Here is a 26,129-nt window from a genome sequence, read left to right as displayed (position 1 = left end):
ATTTAGCTCCGCAATGTTCAGCTTTACCACAAGTGCTCAGACAGAGGAGAAAAACGTGTCTGAATGCATGACATCAGTGATGGCCTTATCTTTTAAGAGGATGTCGAGAGCATATGGTTATAATCAAGGCAATCCTAAGAGAGAGATGTAAAGACGGAGCTGATTATTAAGGCCTTATTCTCAAAGGACACTGGCAATTAGAGGCAAATGGATCAGATAGTCTGGAGTCCAGCCTGGGCGTCTCATTAGCGGGAAAACTGTTATGGTGCTCACCTTAACTACTTAAAAAAAGCCTTATTACGAAACTGAATTGGTTGTTAATATTACAATACTAGATCTTTATGTTTCACAATATATTGCAAACTTTTATGATTTTACAAATAAGATCTGAGCTGTATGACATAAAAAAAACACCAAATGGTGCTTACGCCATTACATTTTTAAAGAGAATAACATTAAACAGCATAAAACCCTGCAATATGTGGTTCCCTGCAATATCTCTATTTTGAAGAAATAACACAAAGAAATACAAAAATGTTAGTTATACTGAAAATAGGAGGAGAACCCAGAGGAAACCCACACAAACTCAGCACCACAGGGCCACACCAAGGATCCACAGAGCCACCCGAACAAGTGCCACCCAAATCCAGTACAGACACAGAACAGAGCAGCTGAGCAGCGCAGAGACTATTCAGAACGAAAGTGCCAGACTCCCTGCCACTGAACCCAGTGATCAGATGATGCAGGTAGATACACATCACACTGTAAGATCAAGGCTAGGGGAAGTCTGCCACTCATTCTCGGTGTTGGAACTCCACCAAAACCAGCAGAGAAACTCAACAAACAGCCAAAAACAGAAGATCCAAAACAAACACCAAACCTACAAGAACACAACACACACAATGTAGTCTCAGCCAGTAACGTGAGCTCAGGATCGCATCTAGGTTGCTTTCCTTTGATACTTCCTGACTGAATAACCAATCAGTCATAGATGCTCAAACGCAATTTTGTTTAACAATACTACAAGAAAGTTCAACCTGAGTTCAAGAAGCTGTTATCTTGTAGTGCACACTGGTAGTTTGATTATCTTAGGGTTGTAACATTTGCTGTTTTCTTGAACATGGATTTTCTGAAAAATCCGGTGTAAGTCATGCTAGCTTAGCATACAGCTTAGCATAGTCAATGCACATGTTTGTGTGTGTGTGTGCAAGTGCCTACTGCTGCGAGACAGGAAGTATGTGTGGGTCAAGCTGTGCAGTAATGAGAAGACTCACACACAAGTCTCATCTCGTGACTGAGAAATGACCCCCTATCTCTCTCTCTCTCTCTCTCTCTTGCTCTCCCTCTTTCTCTCTCATCAGATCCTCTCTCTCTTACAGAGGTGTTTATTTAATGGCACTGTGACTGAAGCTTTTTATAATTATGTTAAATACTGTCAGCCTTGATCAGACTCCACACCCAGCAATCACAGGTCCTCTTCTTACCCCTATCAGCGAGAGTCCATGTGCCCACACACACGCGCACACACACACACACACACTCACTAATGAGCACAGACTCAGAAGTGCTAATGAAGGCACTCATATAACATGTTAACTGTGCACACACACAGTTGCAGACACATTTACCATCTGACTAAGCCAAATGGCATTTAAAGTAACAATCCTCAGCTGTCATATGTGCTGTGTGCAGAAAAAATAGCTCGGTGCCTCTAGTTTGCTCTCCAATTGTGATCTCTCTCTCTTCTTCTTGCTTTCTTTACTTCTTTGCTCCCTGATTCTCTCTTTTCTGATCAGCAGTGCTATTAGATAAAATTCCTTCCTTTGGATTGGTTTAATTCAGTCCAGTGTTGCAAAAATACTTCAGTGTGTGAATATTCAATTTCATACAAACACAAGGATGACAATTTAAATAAATAAAACTAAGTTGACATAAAGATGTTTGGGTTATGTTTAGATGGTGACTAATATTTTAAATTTAGCTAAGAAATAAGTGATTCTTATATATATAATATAAGTGTTGTATATATATATATACACACACACACAACATTATGACCACTTGCCTAATATTGTGTTGGTCCGCCTTTTGATCAGTCATGCACTGTGTATTCTGACACCTTTCTATCAGAGCCAGCATTAATTCCTTCAGAAATTTAAGCCACAGTAGCTCGTCTGTTGGATCGGATCACACGGGCCAGCCTTCACTCCCCACATACATCAATGAGCCTTGGCCGCCCATGACCCTGTCACCGGTGCACCACTGTTCCTTCTTTGGACCACTTTTGATAGATACTGACCACTGCAGACCGGGAACACCCCAGAAGAGCTGCAGTTTTGGAGATGCTCTCATCCAGTCATCTAGACATCACAATTTGGCCCTTGTTAAACTCGCTCAAATCCTTACGCTTGTCCATTTTTCCTGCTTCTAACACATCAACTTTGAGGACAAAATGTTCACTTGCTGCCTAATATATCCCACCCACTAACAGGTGCCATGATGAGGAGATCATCAGTGTTATTCACTTCACCTATCACTGCTCATAATGTTATATATCGTGTGTGTGTGGGGGGGGGGGGAGTGGGGGGGGGGGGTGTAAGTGATTGGCTGGATTGGGTATTTCTAAAATTGCTGATCGGTCTCTAGAGTTTACCCAAAATGATACAAAAAAGAAAAAACATGTAGTGATCTGCAGTTCTTCTGACGAATACACAGTGTTGATGAGAGAGGTCAATAGAGAATAGCCAGACTAGTTCAAGCTGACAGAAAGGGTACCGTAACTCAAATAATCATTCTCTACAATTGTGGTGAGCAGAAAAGTATCTCAGAATGCATAACACATCAAACCCTCAGGCAGATGGGCTGCAAGAGCAGAAGACCATGTTGGGTTTGTCAGCCAAGAACACAATGCTGAGGCTGCAGTGGGCAGAGACTCACCAAAAAATCTGGACAGCTAAAGACTGGGAAAACATATTTTGATTTTTGCTGAGGCACACAGGTGGAGGAAGGGTCCGAATTTGACACCAACAGCATGAATCCATGGACCTGACTTGCCTTGTGTCGACATTCTAGGCTGTTGGAGGTGGTAGAATGTGTAATGGTGTGGGGAATGTTGTCTTGCCACACTTTGGGCTCGTTAATAAAATCAATCATTGCTTGAATGCCACAGTATTGTTGTTGACCATCTGCATCGTTTCATGACCACAATTTACAATCTTCTAATGGCTACCTCCAGGATGATAATGAATCATGTCACAGAGCAAAATGTGGTTTCAAACTGGTTTCATGAACATAAAAACGAGTTCAGTGTTCTTCAGTGGTTTTCTCAGTCAGCGGATATGAATCCAGTAAAACATCTTTGGGCTGTAGTAGAATAGGAGATCCACAGCAGGAAAGTACACCTGAAAACTCTGCAGGTAATATATGATGTAATCATGTCACCATACTAACACAGTGTTAGCTATACAAGTACTTTTGATGATTATTTTAGATCAAGACATTGATAGTGTCAGAAACTTTGGTTTCATTGTTTAGCAAACTTCCTTATTAATAGATACTTTTAGAAAAACTTAAGCCATCAGCCATCAAATCCTTTCCTTATGCTAGTACAAGTAGATCAGGGGCTAGAAATACGTTTAGGTTGTTAGAGTATTGGTGAGAAATGAGAGTTTAGGTCAAGGTGAGAAAATTGATTGAGAAATTTAACAACAGGTTGAGACAAATCATTTAGACATACAGTTTGCTCAACAGAAGTCTGACAGCAGTATGCTTTCCTAACTTTCCTCCGTTCACATTCAAAACTCAAGAAGCAAACTTCAGCAGTGCTACATGTCTTGGCTGATACATTTAGGATCAAGGGAAAATTATGTAAATTTCATTTTTGGCTGAAGTATCATTTTTACCAATCATAACTTTCCACTAGCCTGTGTAAACGTGCGCTCATGAAGCCATGTTGATTTAATCTGATTTTGTGTTCTTACCTCTTGGCAGTGTTTGCACTGAAGGGATATTTCCAGCTTTGTGTTAATAGATTGCCTTATTCAAAGCCATGTGTGTGTTTGGAAAATACTTGTTTAGGAAATATTGTAGTTTCCTCTTCTAAACTTGAGCAAGGTCTTGCACGGACTGTGCAGGCCTGCTTTACTTCTTCACTACGCATATTTTCCACCAAGCTCCAGCATCATTTCCTGTCTAGAAATGAGTGTGAGGGGAAAATGTTTTTCGTATTAGCCCATTAAGTCCAAGTGTCAACTCACTTCAAATAAGATGAGCATTTGCTAAGTGAGTGAACAAGAATCTTAGCTTTCAGGGGGATTTTATATTTAAAAAAAAAATGATGTTGAAGCAAAAAACAGTTATTCTTTCCTTCGCATTGTCAGAAAATAGCTCAACAAATAATCATAAAATCTGTTGGGGATGACCTGGACTCAGTTACCCACTGATTTAAGATGTACAGAATTCAAAAAAGCAATAAAATATAATAAACGGAGGGACGCACCCCTCTAGGAATGCTAGTTGTGCGTGAGCAAAACTCTTTCTGCTTTTTCCTCGCTGTCTTCCATCATCACTTTAATCCCTAGAATTACCAGCAAAGCCTGCTTTCTGAAAATCAAAATCATTCCCTGTGCTGTAATCACGCGATGTAGGGAAAATGCACAAATGAACGTGGTTAAGCTCTAAGTAAATATTTGAGGCATGTTTTTGGCCACACTATAACGAGGAGTGTCACAAGAGAAGATGCAGTTTCTAATGGACAGGGCTTCCTGCCATGAGCGTAAAGTTTGTAGATTTGCTATAACAGTGGAGATAAAAGAAGACACCATTCGTAACTGGGCTTTTCATTCTCAAATGATGTGGTAGGGGAAAGCCTCCATTCCAAACCAAAAACTGTTTTAAATCTAAGTAAAGAGCTGGCAGAAGAGTTCAAACAGAGGAAAGTCACACACATATTCCAGCTTTTAGTCTGACTTGTGTGCTGACAATAAGCAGCCTTGCATGGATGGACATGGAACTCCATAACTGTACTGATCAAAAAAACTTCACACATGCATGTCTGTTACACAATCCCGAGTCTGTCTGAGGGTTTCATAAAATACAAAGAATAAAATATGCTTACAGATGCTTCTGTGTGATTCACTATGAAAATGTCATGCTTTTTTTTACTATAGGCTTTTTCCACACACTGCATATACAATACTTTTTCTGATTTTCTTCCAAAATGCAATATATTACATTTTATAAAAGCAAATGAAATTTAAAAAGGGACATTTTGTGTATTGAGCGAATAAGTCAACCTTTTGCATATTTAATGCATTAGCTATTAGGTTAAAGTTTTTCAGCAAATCGTTTTTTAGCATTGCTGTTGCACATCTACACATTTTTCAAGCTGCAAGGTAAATTAGCCATGTTGCCACGTTTTATTTTGAGATGCTTGTTAGTGAATGATATAACATTAAGAAATCAGTATTTGGTGGAATAACCCCGATTTGCATGCATTTTGGCTCCATGCTCTCCACCAGTTTTTCACAATGCAGTTGGGGAACTTAATACCACTCTTTTTGCAAAAAAGCAAACAGCTCAGCTTTGCTTGATGGTTTGTGACCATCCATCTTCCTCTTGATGACATTCCAGAGGTTTTCAATAGGGTTCAAATCTGGAGATTGGGGAAGTGGTCTCTTCTTTTTTCCAGATCTGTATATGCTGATGTATATGTTTGCTTTTTTGCAAAAAGAGTGGTTCACAAAAAATGAAACAAAACTGTTCATCTCACCAATACATGCACCTGTAAGAAAAAACCCCATAAGAAACTGATTATTTTGCAGTGGTCTCTTATTTTTTTCCAGAGCTGTATACACACACACACACACAACTAGCTTTTAGCTAACAATGAAATACCATTAGCTATTTTGCGAGATAGAGTGATTAAATTTATATGAAAATTCACATGCAATTAATTATGTTCAATTATATACTTATTAATGAATAATTATTCATTAAAATTATATTTAATTAATTCTGTATTATATTATAACAATTAATATGACATGTGGATAAAATGCTGACCATCAGGCTAAAACAATGCCTGAAAAGTTACATGTAAGTAAACACTATAATCATCACATTTAATGAAAACACTTTCTGGCACGTCATGTTCGAGTCCAACTACAATCCCAGAGCACGATGCAGCATACAAACATGGCCACCACGTACTACAACTGTCACGATCATGTTCACTCAATCACAGCCACACAGTATAAAAGCACTCTCACACCCACCAATCATCATGAAGCATACGCTTTTTATTTTATACCAGTTCAGACCATGCCTTTTGATTGTCAGTTTCAATCAGCTTTTCTGATCCCATTAAGGCATTGGATTACTGATCAGCAGGTTGTGAGCTTGTATCCAAGGTCCACCATGCTGCCACTGCTGTGCCATTAGGCCTTTAACCCTCATCTGTTCAGCTCAAATATGGATACCTTAGAAAAAAACATTTCCAAAATGAGTAAAATGCACAGTAGAAATGAACATGTTTACTCTCAGCTAAACACTGGCATAAGAACAGGCACTGACAATATAGACAGATGCACACTCACCTCAAATTATATTCAATGGTCAGACTTGCCATCTTTTCTACAAGCCTACTGAGCAGACGGGTGTAAGATATGTAAGTGTGTGAACTGCATCAATTTCCCTATAGCAATAAAACAAGTATATGATTGAACATTATTTTATGCTCCTTCTGTTTATTTGCCCTAAATAGGGCGTCTAAAGCCATACCATGAATTAGGAACCTTTCTACCTTTTTTACTAAGACACAGGGGTTTACCTGTCACCAGAGCTCTAATCTCCAGCCCTGATAAACTGCTGCTTCAGCCCTGTTGTCTCCTATAGCTCTTTTCTCAACAAGCTCTGTGTCCTCAGGTAACACAGATAGCCATTTGCTGGCTCTAGAAGAAATTTACTTAGCTGTACTGGCTGTGATTAGAATCCAGTGCAGCCTCTATAAGCACTTATTGTTACAGACCAGGCAAACAATGCCATCCAGGCCTCATTAGATCTGTGTGCCCTTGAAACATGATCCAGAGTGATCACAATGCATCCTTTGAGCCTAATTCTGTCAAACTGCAATTGAGTCAGTGTGATAATAGGAATGGTGCATTGCTACTGACCAAAAAGGCCATTACTTTTCCCTTGTGCCAGAAAAGTTGCTACAGATGAGCTTTGTGAAGCTATTTCCAGAGAGATATATTAGAGAGAGAGACCAGAGACACATGAGAAAGAGACCAGAGACACACCAGGATGCGATGCGAGAGTGAGCAAGAGTGAGAGAGAGAGAGAGAGAGAGAGAGAGAGAGAGAGAGAAAGATCAAATAGAAGACCTCTTTCCATCAAAACATTTATTAGAGGATTGAGACACATGAGAGAGAGACCAGAGATACAACAGATTGAGATGTGTGTGTGTGTGTGTGTGTGTGTGTGTGAGAGAGAGAGAGAGAGAGAAATATATATTACATGACCTCTTTCCATCAAAACAGGTACAAAACAGGTATCACATGAGAGAGAGACTAGAGATACACCAGAATGAGATGAGAGTGGGAGAGTGAGAGAGAGAGAGAGAGAGAGAGAGAGAGAGAGATCAAATAGAAGACCTCTTTCCATCAAAGCAGGTATTAGAGGATTGAGACACATGAGAGAGAGACCAGAGATACAACAGAGACGAATAGAGGATCTCTTTCTATCAGACCAGATATCAGAGTGAGACCCATGAAGCAAAGAGGCCAGAGAGACACAACAGAAAAAAAGCAGCCGGGGCAGTTGGGAAAAAAAGATACCAGAGGATAACATATGAAAGAGAGATACAGAAAAATGTACCAGAGAGAGAGAGACACTTCAAAAAGAAAATAAGTTACTACAGAGTCAACAGAAACAGAAAACAACAGAAAAAGATACAAAAAAGATACCTAAGAGAGACACAAGAAAAAAAGATACCAGAGTTTTAAATATTTAATAAGACATTCAAAAAGAATGTTTCATTATGGTAACTAAACTGGTCTCAGTCCAGTCCCAGTTGAACTCTAATGTTGTTTGATCACACTGAGAAAGCAATCTGACCCTGAATCAACCCGACCGCAGGAAATGAACCAAACCTGATATGTATTTTGGTTTGAGGGAAGCAGGTTTAACAGATGTGTTGCAGGCCACAGGGCAGAACAACTGAGCCAAAGGACAGAGCCGTAGAGCTGCAGAAATGCAATATGTTCTGGATATTTGGACAGATGAACAACAGGAGAAATAAACAATGAATGTGATGCACAAAAATGCTTTAAACTAGCTGCTTGTGTTGGGTGCTCGGGTGAGTTCTATGTGCCCAGTGGTTTGTTTACTTCTTTAATAAACAAATTTCTGACCAATCAAAGAACGAGTATGTCAAGGACTTTATCGTTTTGTTGTTGTTGTCGTTGTGTTTTTGTGTTTTTTCTTTTTTAGACTAATATGTGTAAAGGTGCCCTAACAGGCTTAAAAACATCTAAGTGTACCTGCCTTATTTTGGCATGTGATTATGGCCAGCCCTTAAATATAAAGATTCACAATTCTTTGTGACAATAAACTGTTGAAGTGACTATAAGCTTTTGAATAAAGGACATTATCAACATTCACATTATTTACTTGGGGTCCAGTGTCACCTAAATGAGGACAGGTTCCCTACTGTTCCTGGTTCCTCTCAAGGTTTCTTTCTCGTAACATCTCAGGGAGCTTTTCCTTGCCACCATCGACCTCAGGCTTGCTCATTAGGGATAAATAGCAACTTACAATTAAACTTTATAATGTTTTATTTGTTTCTATACTTTTGTAAAGCTTTGAGACTATGTCCAAAGTTTAAAGCACTATGCAAATAAATTGAATTGAATTGAAATGAAATCAGGTTTTGGCAGAGCAGTCATTCAGTACAGAATACAGTTTCCACTGACCGTCTTTTTGTTTGGTCTGAATCACTGCTAGTGTTTAAATTTAAACAAAACACAACCATTATACTTTTAAAGACTTCAACTAACAGCATATGTTTACCTGTATCCTTTCAGCAGTCACTTATAAGTAAAGTACAATCCAGTCTAAGGGTCTTGCTCAAGGGCCCAGCAGTGGCTCTCTGGCAGTTCTGTGATTTGAACGAAACCTTAACTGCTGTGCTGCCACTGCCCACATATATGAACTAATGATTTGTTTCTGGAAGCCAGTAGAGGTTTGTCAGTGTGTAGGAGTGTGTCAGAAGAGTCACTGTCCCAAAAGCTGCAGTGTTTTCAAAGTAGTGTGAGTCAAGATGGTATTAATGCCCATTTTTTGGTAGCTGTATTTTTTATTTTTTTTTGTCATACTGAGACTGTGGCTAAGTCTTGCCTCACTAAGGTATGCCAGAGGTGAACATGTGTTGTGTGTTCCACAGAAACACAACAGCAAATTGCTAATTGCTAAGGCTAATTGCAGGCTGTAGAGGCAGTGCAGCAGCTGGGGTTAAAACCAATGGTAGGTAATGGAGTCATAAAAATGTCAGCAAGGTCAACTCCACCAATTATTTCCTTTCTCACATATGATTCTCTCTCTCTCTCTCTCTCTCTCTCTCTCTCTCTCTCTTATTACCATCATTATGGCAAGCCCTCAGGGCCTTTCTCACACGCTGCAAAATAGACTCATTTCAGCAGCTTGCGAAAACAATAGAATAACACTGGGGGAAAAAAAACACAGTAAGCAAGTGGTGAGTGAAGCACAGCACAGCTGACACACATGTCTACAGCGATCCATGGCTCCCATAATTAACTGTCAACCTTTCTCACTCTCTGAATGGGTAGCCTCCTAATACAAGGTTAGCAGTGAACTAACTGCACCAAGTCAGCCCGCAAACACCTTCTGACAGAACAAAACTTCCTGTGGATGTCAGGCGTGTTCCTCTGCTCCCATCACACTGAGACAGAAGGAGAAAAGAGACAGTACTAGCTTCAAACGTGCCATTTTGATCTCATCTCAGACATCATCAGAGCTCTGCCTTACGAGTCAATATGCATTTTGTCAGAATTACATTACTTACATCTGTGTCTTGAAGTGACTTAAAGTAGCATGTCTTTAAACCACTACATTTCCTATGTAAATAGGCAAGACTGCACAAAAAGCACATGGCAAGTATGCAGTCTATGTTTTCAGGACAGATAGCTGCACAGTTTTGAAACAGCATTTAATCACCCAGCAGGAACAAGAAGCTCATGTCAAGAACTTCTCCCCCTTTTTATACACACCTACACCAATGGACATTTCTCTTTTTAAGGGCTCTGATACAAATGTAATAGGGATGTAACCCAAAATATAATACATTACTCAGAACAAACAGATGTGTTTTAAACAGATACAAGTACATGTATTGGAGCTACATTATTCTTTTTACCCTATTAAGAAAACAGGGTAAAAAAAAATGTCAGAAAATTTCATGGGGTGTCTGGATAAGATTTAAGGGTATAAAATAAAACAAAATCAGGTGAGCTTTTCATCTTTAATCTATTCATCCTTAGTAACTGCCTGGTCTGGGTCATGGGGTTTAAATTAGGCTACTAGTTTGTATATATTTTGTGAAATAGAACCAAACAGAAATAGAAGATTTTATAATAAATAAATAAATAAATAAATAAATAAATAAATAAATAAATAAATAAATAAATAAGTTTAAAGAATAATAAATAAATAAATAAATAAATAAATAAATTAGATTTAACAAATAAATAAATAAATCCCACAAGTCCAATAAATGAATGAATTCTTATGAAGTCTTTGAGGAACAGTCAGTAGAATTAAGCCACATCCACTTCAGGTTTAAATCAGACACAGACATTTAGACGTTTAGAGACCAAAATAGATACAGATACAAATATATATTCATATATTTAATAGTTAGTTCCAGTTGACTAATTTGATTGGTTGAACAGTGTTTATTAGTACTTATATTTAGTATAACCTCACTGGGATGTTTTACTGTGTGTATCACTACTCTTGTCTTTGTTGCCAGGCGAAATTCCAGTTCCTAGTTCAAAGCAGTTACTACAGTAGAGTCAATGACATCATCAGAGGACGTGGCAATATTTTTCAATAGTAAAACTTTTGACTTAACATATGAAAGCTCATATGGTGAATATGAAAAGGAAGCCGGGGCACCAATTTCATCAGAAGCATCTTTTAACAGGAATGCACAAATCAGTGTGTCCTAGCCAGCCAACATACTATAAAGTAACTGAGACCTGGCTACACCCAGGGATCCATCACACCATTTGCATTTGGCAGATGCCCTTTTCCAGAGTGACTTACAATTTATCTCATTTTTATACAACTGAGCAATTGAGGATTAAGGGCCTTGTGCATTGACCCAGCAGTGGCAGCCTGGTGAACCTGGGATTCAAACTCACAACCTTCAAATCATTCGCCCAGCACCTTAAATACATCCCCAGAGTCTTCATCAACATTTGGCAAAATCCCATCCAACATGTCAATTATTCTGTATGCTATGTAAATGTAATATCGCGTTCACAATAGAATATCTGCACAGCAATGATATATCTGTAGATAATCATGCAATTAGCATCATGAATACCATATACTGTAAAAATTCTCCTCTTTCAATTGAATAAATTTTGCCATTTATTCAGGAGAAATCTGGAGTTTGATAACATGAGTGTACCAAGCCAAGCTACCATCACTGCTGAAAACGAAATTCAAAAGAATAAACAGTGTGGCCAAACCTAAAAATTCAGCTTGGAAATGATAAATAAGTTGCCAATTCACCATTACAGCTTCCAAAACCAGCCTGATCGAAGAGGACTTTAAATTCAATTAACAGTAATGCTGTTAATGAGCCCATTAAAAGAAGAATAATGGTGAATTAGGCCAATCTGGGTTAGGAATAGCCTGTGTGACAGCCATCTGGCCAAAACAGGAGGCAAAGAAAAAAAGGATTGCACCATGGCCAATGTAACCATCCAAATACATGCTTGGACTTCTGCCATATGGCCTCATCTATCTTGTCTCTAAGAATGTAGCATCTCTGTCAAAACGTCTCTAGCTGTGAACATCTGGTAGGGACCAAGAAAACAAACTACTGCTACACCTTAAAAGTGACATGTAGCCATTTTGTTATGCAGCAGCCTACATTAACCTCGGCCCATTCTCTTTAATCCAAGGCAGCAGAGCGAGATGCTTTGGTTTAGTTTGTTCACACCACAGAAAAAGACTCTAGGGGTCAATACATTAGCAAACATTAGTGCACTTTCAATTTGCAAGGGAGGCATAAATTCACTTTAACTGCACTTGGCTCATGGCTGCACTGAAACGGCCCATTTTGTTAATTTGTTTCAATTTTCCAAGATGTAGCATAATGAATCAGGAGTGTACAGAGTGTGATAGGCATCCGAACGCCAAGGACAAGGTCGATCAGGAGCAGCCTTGAGAGTCAGCAGAGAGAACTTTTCATCTGGGCATTTTTAGGGCAGAGTGTGCAGTCTCAGGTACACGGTTTGAACTTGAGTCGAGAGATAAGCGCAGCAGCGTGATTTAGTAAGAATGGTCTTACAATCTGAGATTAATAGGGCCAATTTATCTGTAAATGAAATACGTAACACACTAGGAGAAGTCTGAACAGAGTACTGAATATGATTTTAGAATATTATTATCAATCTCTATGACTGGAACTGTATTGTCTGTTTTTCTATATTTTCATTTATTTGTCAGTTTTTATACTTTTTTTTTTTTTTTTTGGCAATGTACTTTATAGATATGTAGGCCCAAATAACTTACAGGCAAGCTGAAAACTTAAAATATGAGAAATAAACCTCTTTTGGTCCACAAGAGATGATGGGATTAAAGTCAGAAGCCTACAAATAAATATTACAAAAATGAGATTAACCTCTTAAACACCTCAGACCTGTTGGTAAGTCTTGTGTCCTTGTACATAACTCTCACAGAAACTGAGTGTAGTGAGAAAAATAAGAATATAATAGTAGGTTATTACACTGTTACTTGTTTATAACTATTCCTAATAAATATTATGCCACAGACCTTTGTCCTTTTTTTTCAGATAATTCTAATCTCATATGATTAGTGACATCTTGTCTATTTAACACGAGAGAATAACATTAGTTTTTAATTTACATGACTGTTGAACAACAATGAACATAACATTGTATCAGTATATCACGACGACACTCATCACTGTGGAAGCAATTATTATCGTCTCGCACAAAGCTTGTTCTGCCTTGGATATTTCTCTTAATTATTACTCTCATTACTATGTTTAGCAGCCATAATAATTAGAAAATTGATTTGATTTGCGATTGATATGTTTTCATTGGGTTTGTGAGAGTAGGCTCAGACAGGCAAATGCAATTACACTAAGCTTATAGCTTTAATGAATATTCATTAATGATGTTCACACTGATTTACTTTTCATTCCATTTCTCACTTCCAAAGCTGTCTAAGCTATATGAGCTTCTATTAATGAAAACTATTTGAATCAGAAACTGAGATGAGATTTAAACCTGGTTCTATGTGGCTTTTCTTTTCTTTTCTTTTTTTTTTGCACCATTATGTCACCATACATCAGAATTACATCACAAACACCAGTGCTTAAATTCTGGGGGAAAAAGGGGTTGGTACATATTACTAGATATTACTACATTTAATTTAATTGTTATTTTTGACACATGTAGAAGAAATCTAGTGCTAATATAAGAGCGTAAATTAAATCTTAAGATTCTAAACTTACTTATTTACTATTTACTATTTTTTACTATCAATTATTATTATTAATATTAGTAGTAGTAGTAGTAGTAGTATTAGTAGTAGTAGTAGTAGTAGTAGTAGTAGTAGTAGTAGTATTGTTGCTGTTCTTGTGGTTTAATGGACAATCAACAGATCTTGTCTTAGTATTTTAAGCAATCATTAAGTAATATTAAATAATTTAATAATTATTTAAAAGGTGATGCCTCTGTAGCAAGCAAGATTATTTATAAGCACAAGGGTGGCAACCTTCAAATCCCTCCTCAATTCAAGCCCTAAGTAGAAAATGTCAGAAATGTGATGTGTTTGTAGATAGTGATTTAATCACGCAGAACAAGTTTCCTTGTAATGTGTGTTTGTGTGTGTGTGTGTTTATATTTAGGTGGGGACTAAATGTCCTATAAGAATAATAATATTTGAGCGTTTTGACCATGTGAGGACAGTTAGTTGGTCCCCATGAAAACTGGATATTTTATTTAAATAAAAATGTAAATATAAAAACTGATAAAACTACTACTACTACTGCTAAAAACTCCCTTTGTTACCAGAGTTAAGGTTAGGGCTAGATTTAGGCATAGTATAATTAGCTGCATTAATAATTATGTCAGTGGAAGGTCCTTTCAAGGATAAAAAGACAAATGTGTGTGTGTGTGTGTATGTGTGTTTTAATAATATGTACAATTCAACTGAATGAGCTTGATTAATCAAAGGTCTAGCTGGATACTTTCTAATCCAGATTTTATGCAGTCTCTGTTCTGCTGTTGCAGAACAACAACAACAACAACAACAACAACAACAAAAGCTGTGCTGACCATCGTTCCTCAGTCAACTTACCTTCAATAAGAACTTTACAGGTATCTGCACAGCCATCGACCATCATTGCTTTGACCTCCTTGATCTTTTTCAAGCACTTTTCAATGTACTCACTGTACCATTTCCTGTCCAATATCCCCCTTTCTTCATATAGGTGAACCTTCTCATAAACACTTCTAGCACCGATGTAAGATGCTGTTCTGTAAGTTGACAGCTGTAAGCCAGACGCACACACAAACACACACACAAACACATACACACGCACAGGGATCTGTTGTCCTTAACTGACAGAAACCCGGGCCCCAAACTTTTCCTGTATGTATGCCTGACGCTTGTTGTCTTGTAGACAAACAGAGATCCAATCAGATCTCGTCTTTTAGTTTCGCAGTGCCCATACAGGACGTGACTGCAGCAAGGACTGAGTCACGCTGTGTGCATGTTGAGAAAAACATCTGCATGCCCCGGCCAGTCTGAAGTCATGAACAGGATGAGGCTTGGCAAGTTTCCAAGCTGGAAAAACAGAACCACAGAATGATGGAAGTAAATTGTTTCACTTTCATTTAATAAATGCTGTAATGTTTTTTAATTACATTGCTCACACTGTTAGATAGCGTAATAAAGTAATAGATAGTTCCCTGGATATTATAGTCTTCCTGTTTGATTATGTTGAAACTGTATTAACCTCAACACATAAAAAGTTTCCATGACGTAAAAAAAAAAAAAAAGTCTGAAATTAAGCAAGAAGGTTTGCGTAAACATCTGAAATGTAAGAGATTTTAATGAGCTAGTATCACTTCACATGTTGAGAAGTTTTCCTGAGTGTATAATTTTTCATTTCTTCCTTTTTTTCGCCGCCACAGAGAACGTGACCTTCCTCAACAGACCAATATTGGTTGCTATGGTGAAACAAAACCTCGTCAGTGTATCGCTTTTGTGGGTTGAGGTTCTCCCTAAACAGAATGCAGAGGAAGTCTGTCAGTCAGTTCTACACAAAAAAGAGCAGTGATGTAACTTTTGTAGTGCATGAGAGCACACTTCCTTTTCTTTCACGTGACCATGCACTCAGAAGGTGTGATTTAAAATGGCCTACTCTTATACTGGAGTCAGATTACAGAGCTCGGCGTTTGGTTATCACCAAATCACTAAATTCACATGCAGAGCTTTTTCATTAAAAAGAAAATTGGGGGACACTACATATAAACTCAATTTTAGATATCATGAAATAGCCCCAATGGTTGAATGGTAAAACAAATATTGCAGTAAGAACCTGGGAGTGGTCAACATTTAGTAGTTCAACCTTCAGTAGTTATTTTATCCTGGTCAGATTAGTGCTGAATCCAGACTGTATCCTAGGAACACTGGTGGAAAAATATAGACATTGGTGGCTAAATGGTAGGTTTCTCGCCTACCATGCGGTTCAATTCCCAGCCAATGCCCAAACCCCAGCCACTGGATGATCCGGTCCAAAGCCCAGATAAAATGGGAGGGCTGCGTCAGGGGGTATCCGGCATAAAACCAGTGCCAAGTTGTACAGGGAGCAGCCCAAAGATCAACAATCCTAGGAACACTGGGCATGAGGCAGGAATCCACCCTAGATGGAATGTCAGAGCAACACAAACAACAACAACAACAAGGTCATCTAAAACTCTGTTTGAATATTATTTGTCCCTATTAATATTTCCAGCAACATACATACTGCCTTATTAATCAGCTCTATAAATGGTTAAACTCAAGTATAACTCTGTTTACACACCCTGAAAGGCATATTAGGCAAGCAGACTACTTAGTCATGCCTGATTCTGCTTACTACAGTACAACAAAGAGAGAGAGAGTTGTGAAATCTGCTGAATATTATCCGCAATTTAGCATATAACAGCAAACTATAGATATCAGGAACTTTTTATGGCCAATCAACATCCTTGGAAATAAGGAATAAATATGCTGGAGGTGCAATACTGCAGTGTCACACCTCCAGGGTCAGTCCTGAGCTTCTGTTATTGTCTGTGTCTGTGCACTTGCTGTGCATGTTGTCCTCGTGTCTGCTGGTCTTATTAAAACAGGGGTGAATGGGCTATGCTGAATTGCCCCTAGGTGTAATTGTGTGTGCGCATGGTGTCCTTCAATGGTCCCATGCACGGTCTTCACACCCTGTGTTCCTAAAACCACCCTGACCACCAGTTACTGAAAATCACTGAAAGAATGATAGACATCAAGTAAAGAAGTACTTGTTAGCTAGCTAAGGAAGCGGATTACACCTTCACTTCACACACAGAGTCCAAGGTTATCTCCTGTATTCAGGCTTCCTTCATGTGCAGAATTTTTAACATTCTCCTGCTGTCCTTGTGTGAGTAAATTAGCTACTTACTTTTGTGTTTACATTTTACAAATTGTTTACTTAAAATGAGTGAATTAACATCCAAATATTTTGTGTTGTACATATCAGTAACTAATCATTACTATCAGTAAAAGTGGCTTAGTGGCGCTAAAATTGCCCCTAGGTCTGAATGTGTGCACATGGTGCCCTTTGATTGATTGGCATCCCATGAAGGGCTTATTCACAGCCTCACACTCTCTGGACCACTATTCCTGGGATAGGCAACAAATCAACCACATGACTAAGATAGGATACAGCAAATAGACATATTACAGGACAGAATGCTCATGTTGTTAGGTCAATCCAGTCTATGTACTACAGATCCCATCATGCACCACAGCCTACAGACATGGCTGAACCAGCGTTCACTTCCCAGAATACACACACACACAGCCTTTTCTCAGTCGCCAAACTTTTAATGACACTCACCTGTTTCCACTCACACACACACACACACACACACACTTTGTGTTCTGACTATACCATCCTTTTTGATTAAGTGTTTAAAGTCCTGGTTATGACCCTTATTTCTTCCTGTGTCCTCTGTTTTTAACAATCCCTGTTTATCTTGTTTGCCAGTCACAAAAATTTGCCTAGTGTTCTGGACTGATTGCAACTTCTTTAATAAAACTGTCCCAGCATAAAACTGTCTCAACCTCCATCTAGGTACATGTGTTTAATACATTCATCTATTACAGTTTTTCAGCAGTTATTTAGCATAGACTCAAATAATGATTGGAGGGGCAGATTAAGCATTTATAACCAAAAGCCTTGTGTATTTTACAGTATGTTTGACAATTATCGTGAACTAGCAATGTGCTGAAAATCCATGCATTATCAAACCTACAAAAACAAATCTGTATGATGTATAATTTCATGAAAAAGCCCTTTTACTAAATCAGAGAGACGAGCTCATTATTTCCAATTACAGTGAAATTCATCTTTTTCCTCATTTTTTTTTTTTAAAAAAAAAAGCCATTTGGCATGGGTATAGTTGAGGTAGAGGTTCAGCTTGTTTATTAACACTTTTAAATAGCGCTATTTTTCATGAATTCAGTATCTTTGTCTCTTAACACAAACTTTCAAGGTAAAGTGGTCGTAGTAAGAAATGTACCTTTGATGAAGTTGAGTTTTTTATTTGAGTTATTTGAAGTGCTAAGTGGATTATTATGCCTTTACGACAGTAGCAGGTATGAAAGAAGCATTTGCCTTGCCTGAAAGCCTTAATAGTGACCAGGTCATCTTAATTTTCATCTTAATCTTTTTGATAAAACTCTAAACATACAAATCACTGATTTTCTAATCCAAGATCATGCAGTATTTGCAGAGCTTTAATAACTCAAATAAATTGTGTTAATGCTTTGGCATTAATATATTATATATATATATATATATATATATATATATATATATATATATATATATATATATATATATATATATATATATCATTTAAATTATTTAGCAGTGGCACATGGTAAGGGATCTCTTGATAAACATTAGGATTTGAGTGATGCTGCCTCTCGTCCAATTTCAAGGTTATATGGCAGATTGCATCTCCCAAAACATGAGCTGAAATTTGATTTAGGTGGACAGGTGTAAAATGAGCAGTCCGCAACAGAGCAATACCCTCTCACCCTATCAGGAAATCATATAGGATATGTATCATACTGTACTAGTCTGTAAATATCAGGCAGCTTATTTAATATCCATGCTTAGTAGTTTTTTAATACGACTTCACCCTTGATTGGGAAAAACAAAAATGCTTTCCAAGTAAATCTTGAAAAGATACAATTCTATCCATGAACTGAAAACTAGAAGAGGTGATAGCTTCTTCCAACAGACTTCAATATTCCATAGCATAAACAATCCAATACTGGCATGTTTTGGGGAAGTGGGAGGAAACTAGAGGAAATGGAGGAAGCACAAATGGACACAGGAAGAGCACATGGAACTCTACACAGAGAGCAACCTGAGCTCTGGGTCAAACTGCAGACACTCGAACTGTGAGACATTTACTTTTACAGCATTTGGCAAATGGCCTTATCCAAAGCAACAAGTGAAAGAACATTTTTTAAATAAAAATCCCATGGACTTTGCTCAAGAATCATTTTAATTCAATAATAAAAAACCCCTGAAAGCTTACAGTCCCTTGTGATTTTTCTTTTTCTATTTCATTCCTTCTCCTAATTTACTTCTCAAGTCAGCAAATCATGAATTTTCAATATTTCAGTCCCTCCAGGATTTTGCAGTTTATTTTTATTTTATTTTATTTTTTACTGTCGCAAACAAAACATGCTTGATTTTGCTGCGGTATTTTTCAAAATGTCTGATGCATCCTGTCGAGTTTACTTGATCTGGCGAAATGGCAAGCTACTTTTGAACTATGACTAGTGAAGACATGGATTCACTTTCTATGATAGCTGGATTCGTGTTCAATGCATGTGAATTGAAGAGGGCTTTGGTGAAATATGCGCTGTGATGACATCACATGATGCTGTTTGGCCCAAATCTGAGTAAAATCTGCAGTCATTTTGAAAAATTGCATGATCCTCTAAATATCACAGAGTTTGGTTGATTTTTTGATCATTTCTGTGATGGCAAAATATTGGAGAGGCTGATATTTGCATAGAATAACACTCCCTGTTATTTTTGACAGTATATTAAATCAGTAATTAACATTTAATATTTTCTATTCTAAATCTAAATTTTCTAACCTACCTATGTTGGATATGGCAACTTCATGTGTCTGTCTACTGACCAAAGCTTGAAACATCACTATAACTATTGTAAATGTTACCCTTACTCCCAAATTGTTGCTATACACAAATTCTATAAGACAGAGCTACATATATATGCTCTCAAAAGTCCGTTAGCTAGCCTTCGAAAGCTAACAGAAAGCAAGTTGTATGCTTGCTGAATTTTTTTGGAAACTACTTTTCAGTGTGTGCATGATGGCAGATTATCCTGTCAAACTAAATACTTTTGGCATGTTGGATAGAGTGATTGCTTCTTCCCTCAATTTAACAGTCATGCACAGAGACAAGTTAGAGATCAATCACACGACAAAAAAAAAAATAAAAAAAAAAATGGAGGAACATCTGTATCGTGCCATCCATGGAATGTGTGCAGCCTAGCAACACACCTCACTCCCCTCATGTAATCAGCCGTGATGTAAGAGGAGCCTGTCAGGTTTGAAGCTTTTAAAATGTGAGTGCTGGAACCGATGCACCTCGTTAGAGTAGAGATAGCAAGCAAGCTCTTCCAAAGAAGGAGAGAAGGACAGAGAGCATGTCAGTGGAAAATTCCTCATATCTCCAGGAATATGCTTGATCAAGGAGTAAGTCTGGCCTTCCCTTTGGCTAATTAAATGGCAAGTCTCGCTTCTTTTCATAAAGAGCTCTCTTATGAAAACAAGCATCTCAAGTCATTTCACTAGATAAATGACTCAACACCATGTGCCACAGACCCCATTAAATTGCTTCTTTAGAGATGGATCGCATCCAAACACACAATCAAAGGATTTGACTGGGATTATCTCTGATTAGAAACACTCAAAGACAAATGAGGAGATGACAGGATATCATACATTGAGAGGATAAATTAGCAGTTACATACCGGCACCAACATTTGTAATGGTTGTTATTGGAAAAAAAAAGAGGTACAAAAAGGGAGTGAGATACCTTGTATTGCTAGTATAGATACTAGTGGCTGAATAGGCTAATGAAACCTGGAGTGTTTAAAACCTGCCCAGAGCTTTTTTGTTTTTTCGTCTCTTTCTCTTTGACTGGCAAATTGTAAACAAAGAGTTCATCTGTTCCTGGGGCAAAGGGACCAAGAAAGGCCACGAAGCAAAACAAGACTTAACCTTTAAAAAAGGTCATCTAGCTTAGCCATTCTCTCTTTAGAATCATGTGTATGCTGAGTATTTTCTTTAAGGCAAATGATGACCATGTAAGCCGTAATGAAATAAATGGCAGATAGGTTATCAGCAGGCAAGCTTAGCTGTATAATGCTTCATTATAGCACCCTATCATCTCCTTTGAAGTGTGTGTGTGGATCTTATCTCAAGCAGAGAGGCAGAGATGTGGAAAGGAGGGGAACTCATTAACTTCCATATAGGCAAACCAACTCATCTCTACAGGCTTTCAGCAAGCACGCATTATATCATACTGTAGCTTTTTTTATTATTATTTTTTCATTTTTTTGCGGTTTAGTTCTAGTTGGCCCTACTGTGTATTGCAGTGCTTGGCCCTAAAAACTAGTTGCAAGAAAATTTCAAGATTAAGAGAGTTTGACCATTATACAGTATTTATACACCGGTCAGGCATAACATTATGACCACTGACAGGTGCAGTGAATAAGACTGATTATCTCCTCATCATGGCACCTGTTAGTGGGTGGGATATATTAGGCAGCAAGTGAACATTTTGTCCTCAAAGTTGATGTGTTAGAAGCAGGAAAAATGGCAAGCATAAGGATTTGAGCGAGTTTGAAAAGGGCCAAATTGTGATGGCTAGACCACTGGATCAGAGCATCTCCAAAACTGCAGCTCTTGTGGTGTGTTCCTGGTCTGCAGTGGTCAGTATCTATCATAAGTATCATTTCAATCCTGTAAGTTGCGAGGTGGGGCGCATGGAGGCCAGACACTACAGCACACCTTTAGGGGTCCATGTAGTGTAGTCCATGCCTCGACGGGTAAGGGCTGTTTTGGCAGCAAAAGGGGGACCGACACAATATTAGACAGGTGGTCATAATGTTATTCCTGATCAGTGTATTTACTACCTACATGGCACAGACTGCTTTAAGACTACACAGGAAACCTGGCAAAAATCTCCCCTAAAATGTCATTAAAATGCAGCAATGAAATGTTTAGCAGTTTTTATATTATTCATCAATCTTAATGGAATGCAGTATTTTAACAAATCAAATGACTCGAAATCACTGTTCATTCATTAAAGTCACACTCTTTTCAGCAGACAGCAACCAAACAAGAACACCCACTGAAGCCTGTGCATCAATTAGTGTTTGTAAGATGTTTGTGGACTTGCTGATTTAGTGAGACGAAAGATTAATACTCATTGGACAACAGGTTTTTAACATGTCATTTTGAGTCCTGCTCAGACACATGGCCTCACTGGTAGTGAATGGAGCGTGGGCGGTTGCATTTAGCACAGAAAATAAACATCATGACGTTTATTGGACTTTTCGTTTGTCGTACCTGGATACACAGCGTCTCCTTATGATGATTGCTAGAGTTCTGGAATCAGCTGCTAATCAGTACATTGGGAATAAACATTATTGACATGTCAAACATAAACATTTCTGCACGAGTTGGAATCGTATGGAGGCTGTTTGATTATTTGCATTTGTTTCTGAAATTTGTTGTTTATAAATCTAGCTAGCTGTCACCTTCTTGTTCAGCTAGCAGCGGCCAATTCTTTAAGTGGACCAGACATGTTTGTCCTGCACATCCCACAGATACTTGATCAGATTGAGATCTGGGGAATTTGGATGCAAGGCCAAGTCAACACCCTTTGTAATGTTCCTCAAATTATTCCTGAACTATGTGTGCCATAGAGCATTGTCCCATCCAAAGAGGCCACTGCTAAAGTAACATCCTCATGAATGCCAGGAACCACACTTCCCAGCAGAACATTTGCCCAGAGAGTCTCACAATACATTTCACCTGTCAGTGGTTTTAATGGTAAGGCCAATCAGCGTGTGTATAAATGCACTTCCTATTTTAATAACCACCAGCCACCGCTGCTTTATTTTAATATTATTCTCTTTTCTAAGAAAAACAAACGCTTATTAGAAGAAATAAATAAATAAAAATAATGGCTGGCTTTGTTGAAAATTTAAAGCTTTTTTCAAAGAGTTGCCTCTTTTCTTCTCCTTTATAAAAGCGCTATCATTGCTGGTCACATTAACTAAGCGTCTAACCATGTGAGACTTTACATACATTATGTCCCATAATAATGTGCTTTGTAACCACATTAAAGGCGAGGCTTTTAGAGATTTAAAGAGGGCCTCATTCTCTTGGAGCATTCTGTGATGAATACTTGACCCATGTGCTCAAGTTCCCAGCTTAGCTCACATCTCTCATGCTGTTTTTTATCAAAACAGTATCAAGGAGCACTCTGGAGACGTGTGGATTCAACTGCAGAGTTTTATCAAGTTTTTAAGTAACACTCACACAGTCCATATTCAGTGTCAGGGAACAGACAGAACAAATACAACCCAGGAACACATGCTAGAGTCAAATCCAGGGACACCGTACAAAATGGACTAGAACAGGGATCAATAAAGCTTCAGGATTTTCTTAATAAAAACAATTAGCAATATAAAAATATTTCTTCCACCTAATGTTGTTCTTTGGATTTGTTTGTGTGAAGTACAGGATTAATATGGTCACTGGTTCCAAAACTAGCCAAATAATGATTATACAAGTAAATAATCAGCCAAATGTTTAGATCTGTAATGTTTATAAAAATGATTCTGAGGGCAGGGGCATAGTTCCTGAGGGTATTGGAAGGGGGCTGTAACTTCCCCCCAATATTTAGCAAGAGTAAAAAGAAATAAAACATTTACTCAGAAAGAGGTGGGATAATATACAGTAATATAGTGACACTCCAGATATTTTGTAGCCAGCTAGCTAATTCACTGCAATTTAGCCATAACAATCACTATAACAAGCTATCAAAAAACAGCCTTGTGTTTTGTTAGCTAAATGTTATTTTAATAGTTATTATTATCAACAATAACAAGGACATCATGTTGCAACAGTTGTGCAGAGAACAGCGTCCACAGTTGTGCAGAGAACTATATGTTCCCTCACCTTTACTAGAGTAGCATGTAAAAAAAAATGTCACAATAAATGATCTGTGTCAGTTTTAATCAGTTACAGTGTGCAATTATTATGCCATGCGCAATTTGCTTTAACAAAACAATCATTTGATCACAGATTATGCGCACGATAAATAGATTTATTTTTGTAAAATTCGCTTAAAAATATCAAGGAGCATACTTATTCACACTTTAACACCCTCACCCCCCCAAAAAAAGAAAGAAAACCCAAACCCACACCCACGCACCCACCAAACTGTTTGCCCAAATCTATGCCCAAGACTGAGGGGCTGTGTGAAATTAATTTTACATGGCTCCTGGTTACAAAGGTTTTGAAATCCCTTGTACTAGAAGGTGTTGGGCTGTAAGTATTAAAGCTTAGAAATTCTTAGAAACAGCCAAGACCAGAGGGTGAAACAAGGAGCTTAAATAAGAAAGCTGGAAACGAGGAAATTGTGAAGCCAATTACAGAGAGCATGAGTAGTAAATGAGTATGGTAGATAAAGACCATCTAATAATTAGACCGTATACAGTCTGGGAAGCCAAAGGAGTCAGAACTAGGTAGAAAGTGACATTCATTATTCATTTATTAATTTGTATTTCTAAGTAATTTATACATAGTTGTAAAGTGCTGCCTATGTAACATAAGCACATATATAAATATTCAGTGTGTATCTTTTTCATAGCAGAAAGCAGGGTCATGAACCCCAGTCCTGGCATAATTTGAATTTTCCTGCTCTAACATACCTACTGAGCCAAGTAACAAGATTGGCTTTTTGGCTAATCACAATAGCATCTATTGACCTCATGTGAGAGTAAATACAGATGATACACACACAACCTCTATCGGCAAGAACACTAAAACTTTAATCTTGGATATACTGGCTATCACACCCATATATGGTTCTTCCCAAGACACAATGTTGCTTCAAAGTTGCTACAACCCCTGGCAAAAAGTATGGAATCACCATAGGACCACTGAAACCTTGTTTTTTTCGGTTTAGATGTTAATGATGGTTTTCGTTTGGCTTTTCTGTATGAAAATCCCATTTCTTTTAGGCGATTTCTTACAGTTCGGTCACAGACATTGACTCCACTTTCTGCCCATTTGTTCCTCATTTGTTTTGTTGTGCATTTTCTGTTTTCAAGGCATATTGCAGTTTTCTATCTTGACGCTTTGATGTCTTCCTTGGTCTACCAGTACGCTTCCCTTTTACAACCTTCCCATTTGATTTGTAATTGGTCCAGATTTTAGACACAGCTGACTGGGAACAACCAACATCTTTTGCAACATTCCGTGAAGATTTACCTTCTTCAAGAAGTTTTATAATCCTCTCCTTTGTTTCAACTGACATCTCTCGTGTTGGAGCCATGATTTATGTCAATCAGCTTGGTTCAACAGCTCACTATGGTGTGCAAGCACTATTTTTTAACTGCAGACTAATTAGCAGATGTAATTGTTTTAGAACAGAAGTACATGGTGATTCCATAATATTTTCCTCAGAATTGAGTGATTCCATATTTTTTTCCTCTGTTTGATCTGTAAAAACAGTTGCAATTGACTACAATTTTCTTTCTCTTTTATTTTTGTAAGTGGTTCATAAAGCCAGAAGGTTGGAATGTTAAATGAAAATAGTTTTGTGGCATGTTTGTGATTGGGTTTTTTTCTACACAATTAAACAATTGAATGAACATCTTCCAAGAGAGGTGATTCTATACTTTTTTCCAGGGGTTGTATGAAGCACACAATTGTATAGAATGTCTTTCTAGTTTTTTTTTTTTAGTTTTCTAGTTTTAAGGCGAGATCTATAACAACATGGTGTGCCAAGGCTGGTGTAGAAGAACTGGAATGGTCTGCCCAGAGCTCAGACCTCAACCCCAGTAAACACCATTAGAATGAATTGGAATGTTATATTCACACCAGGCCTTCTCACCTCACATCAATCCCTGACTTCATTAATGCTCTTGTGGCTGAATGAACATAGCCACATTCCAAATATTGCATATAGCGATATCCTCGTGATGGTTATGGTGGTTAGGTGTCTACAGACTGTCTACAGACTTATCTGTAATAAGATGTATGCAATAAAGGTCTATTGTCATCATGTATATAAAACATTTACATGTTTCATCGTTTAAGATAGAGTATTCAGTTTTCACATATGATGTGTATCAAGAAGAACTTGATGTGATGTCCCTGTCAGATTATATGACCACCAACCTATCCTAAAAAATTGCATAGTAAGCAATCCTAGATCAGACAACCACCTCATATTCCATTACAGCC

The 26,129-nt window shown here is 37.9% G+C and overlaps 1 protein-coding gene across 2 annotated transcripts in view; it reads right to left on the bottom strand.

Annotated features, from left to right (window-relative positions):
* The window catches only part of LOC131362194 (uncharacterized), a 126,646-nt gene extending 111,677 nt beyond the window's left edge, over positions 1-14,969 (bottom strand). For both annotated transcript variants that reach the window (XR_009206137.1, XM_058404038.1), the window contains exon 1: positions 14,641-14,969. Coding sequence is in view for 1 of the 2 variants with exons in the window: in XM_058404038.1 (XP_058260021.1) it covers positions 14,641-14,686 (46 nt within the window). In the remaining variant the exon portion in view is untranslated. The remainder of the gene's footprint in view (positions 1-14,640) is intronic.
* Positions 14,970-26,129: the final 11,160 nt, after the last annotated feature.

The sequence above is a fragment of the Hemibagrus wyckioides genome, linkage group LG11, assembly GCF_019097595.1.
Source record: "Hemibagrus wyckioides isolate EC202008001 linkage group LG11, SWU_Hwy_1.0, whole genome shotgun sequence".
Taxonomy (NCBI): Eukaryota; Metazoa; Chordata; class Actinopteri; order Siluriformes; family Bagridae; genus Hemibagrus; species Hemibagrus wyckioides.
The sequence above is the reverse complement of the archived record's forward strand: the minus strand, read 5'-3'. Positions and strand labels throughout refer to the sequence as shown.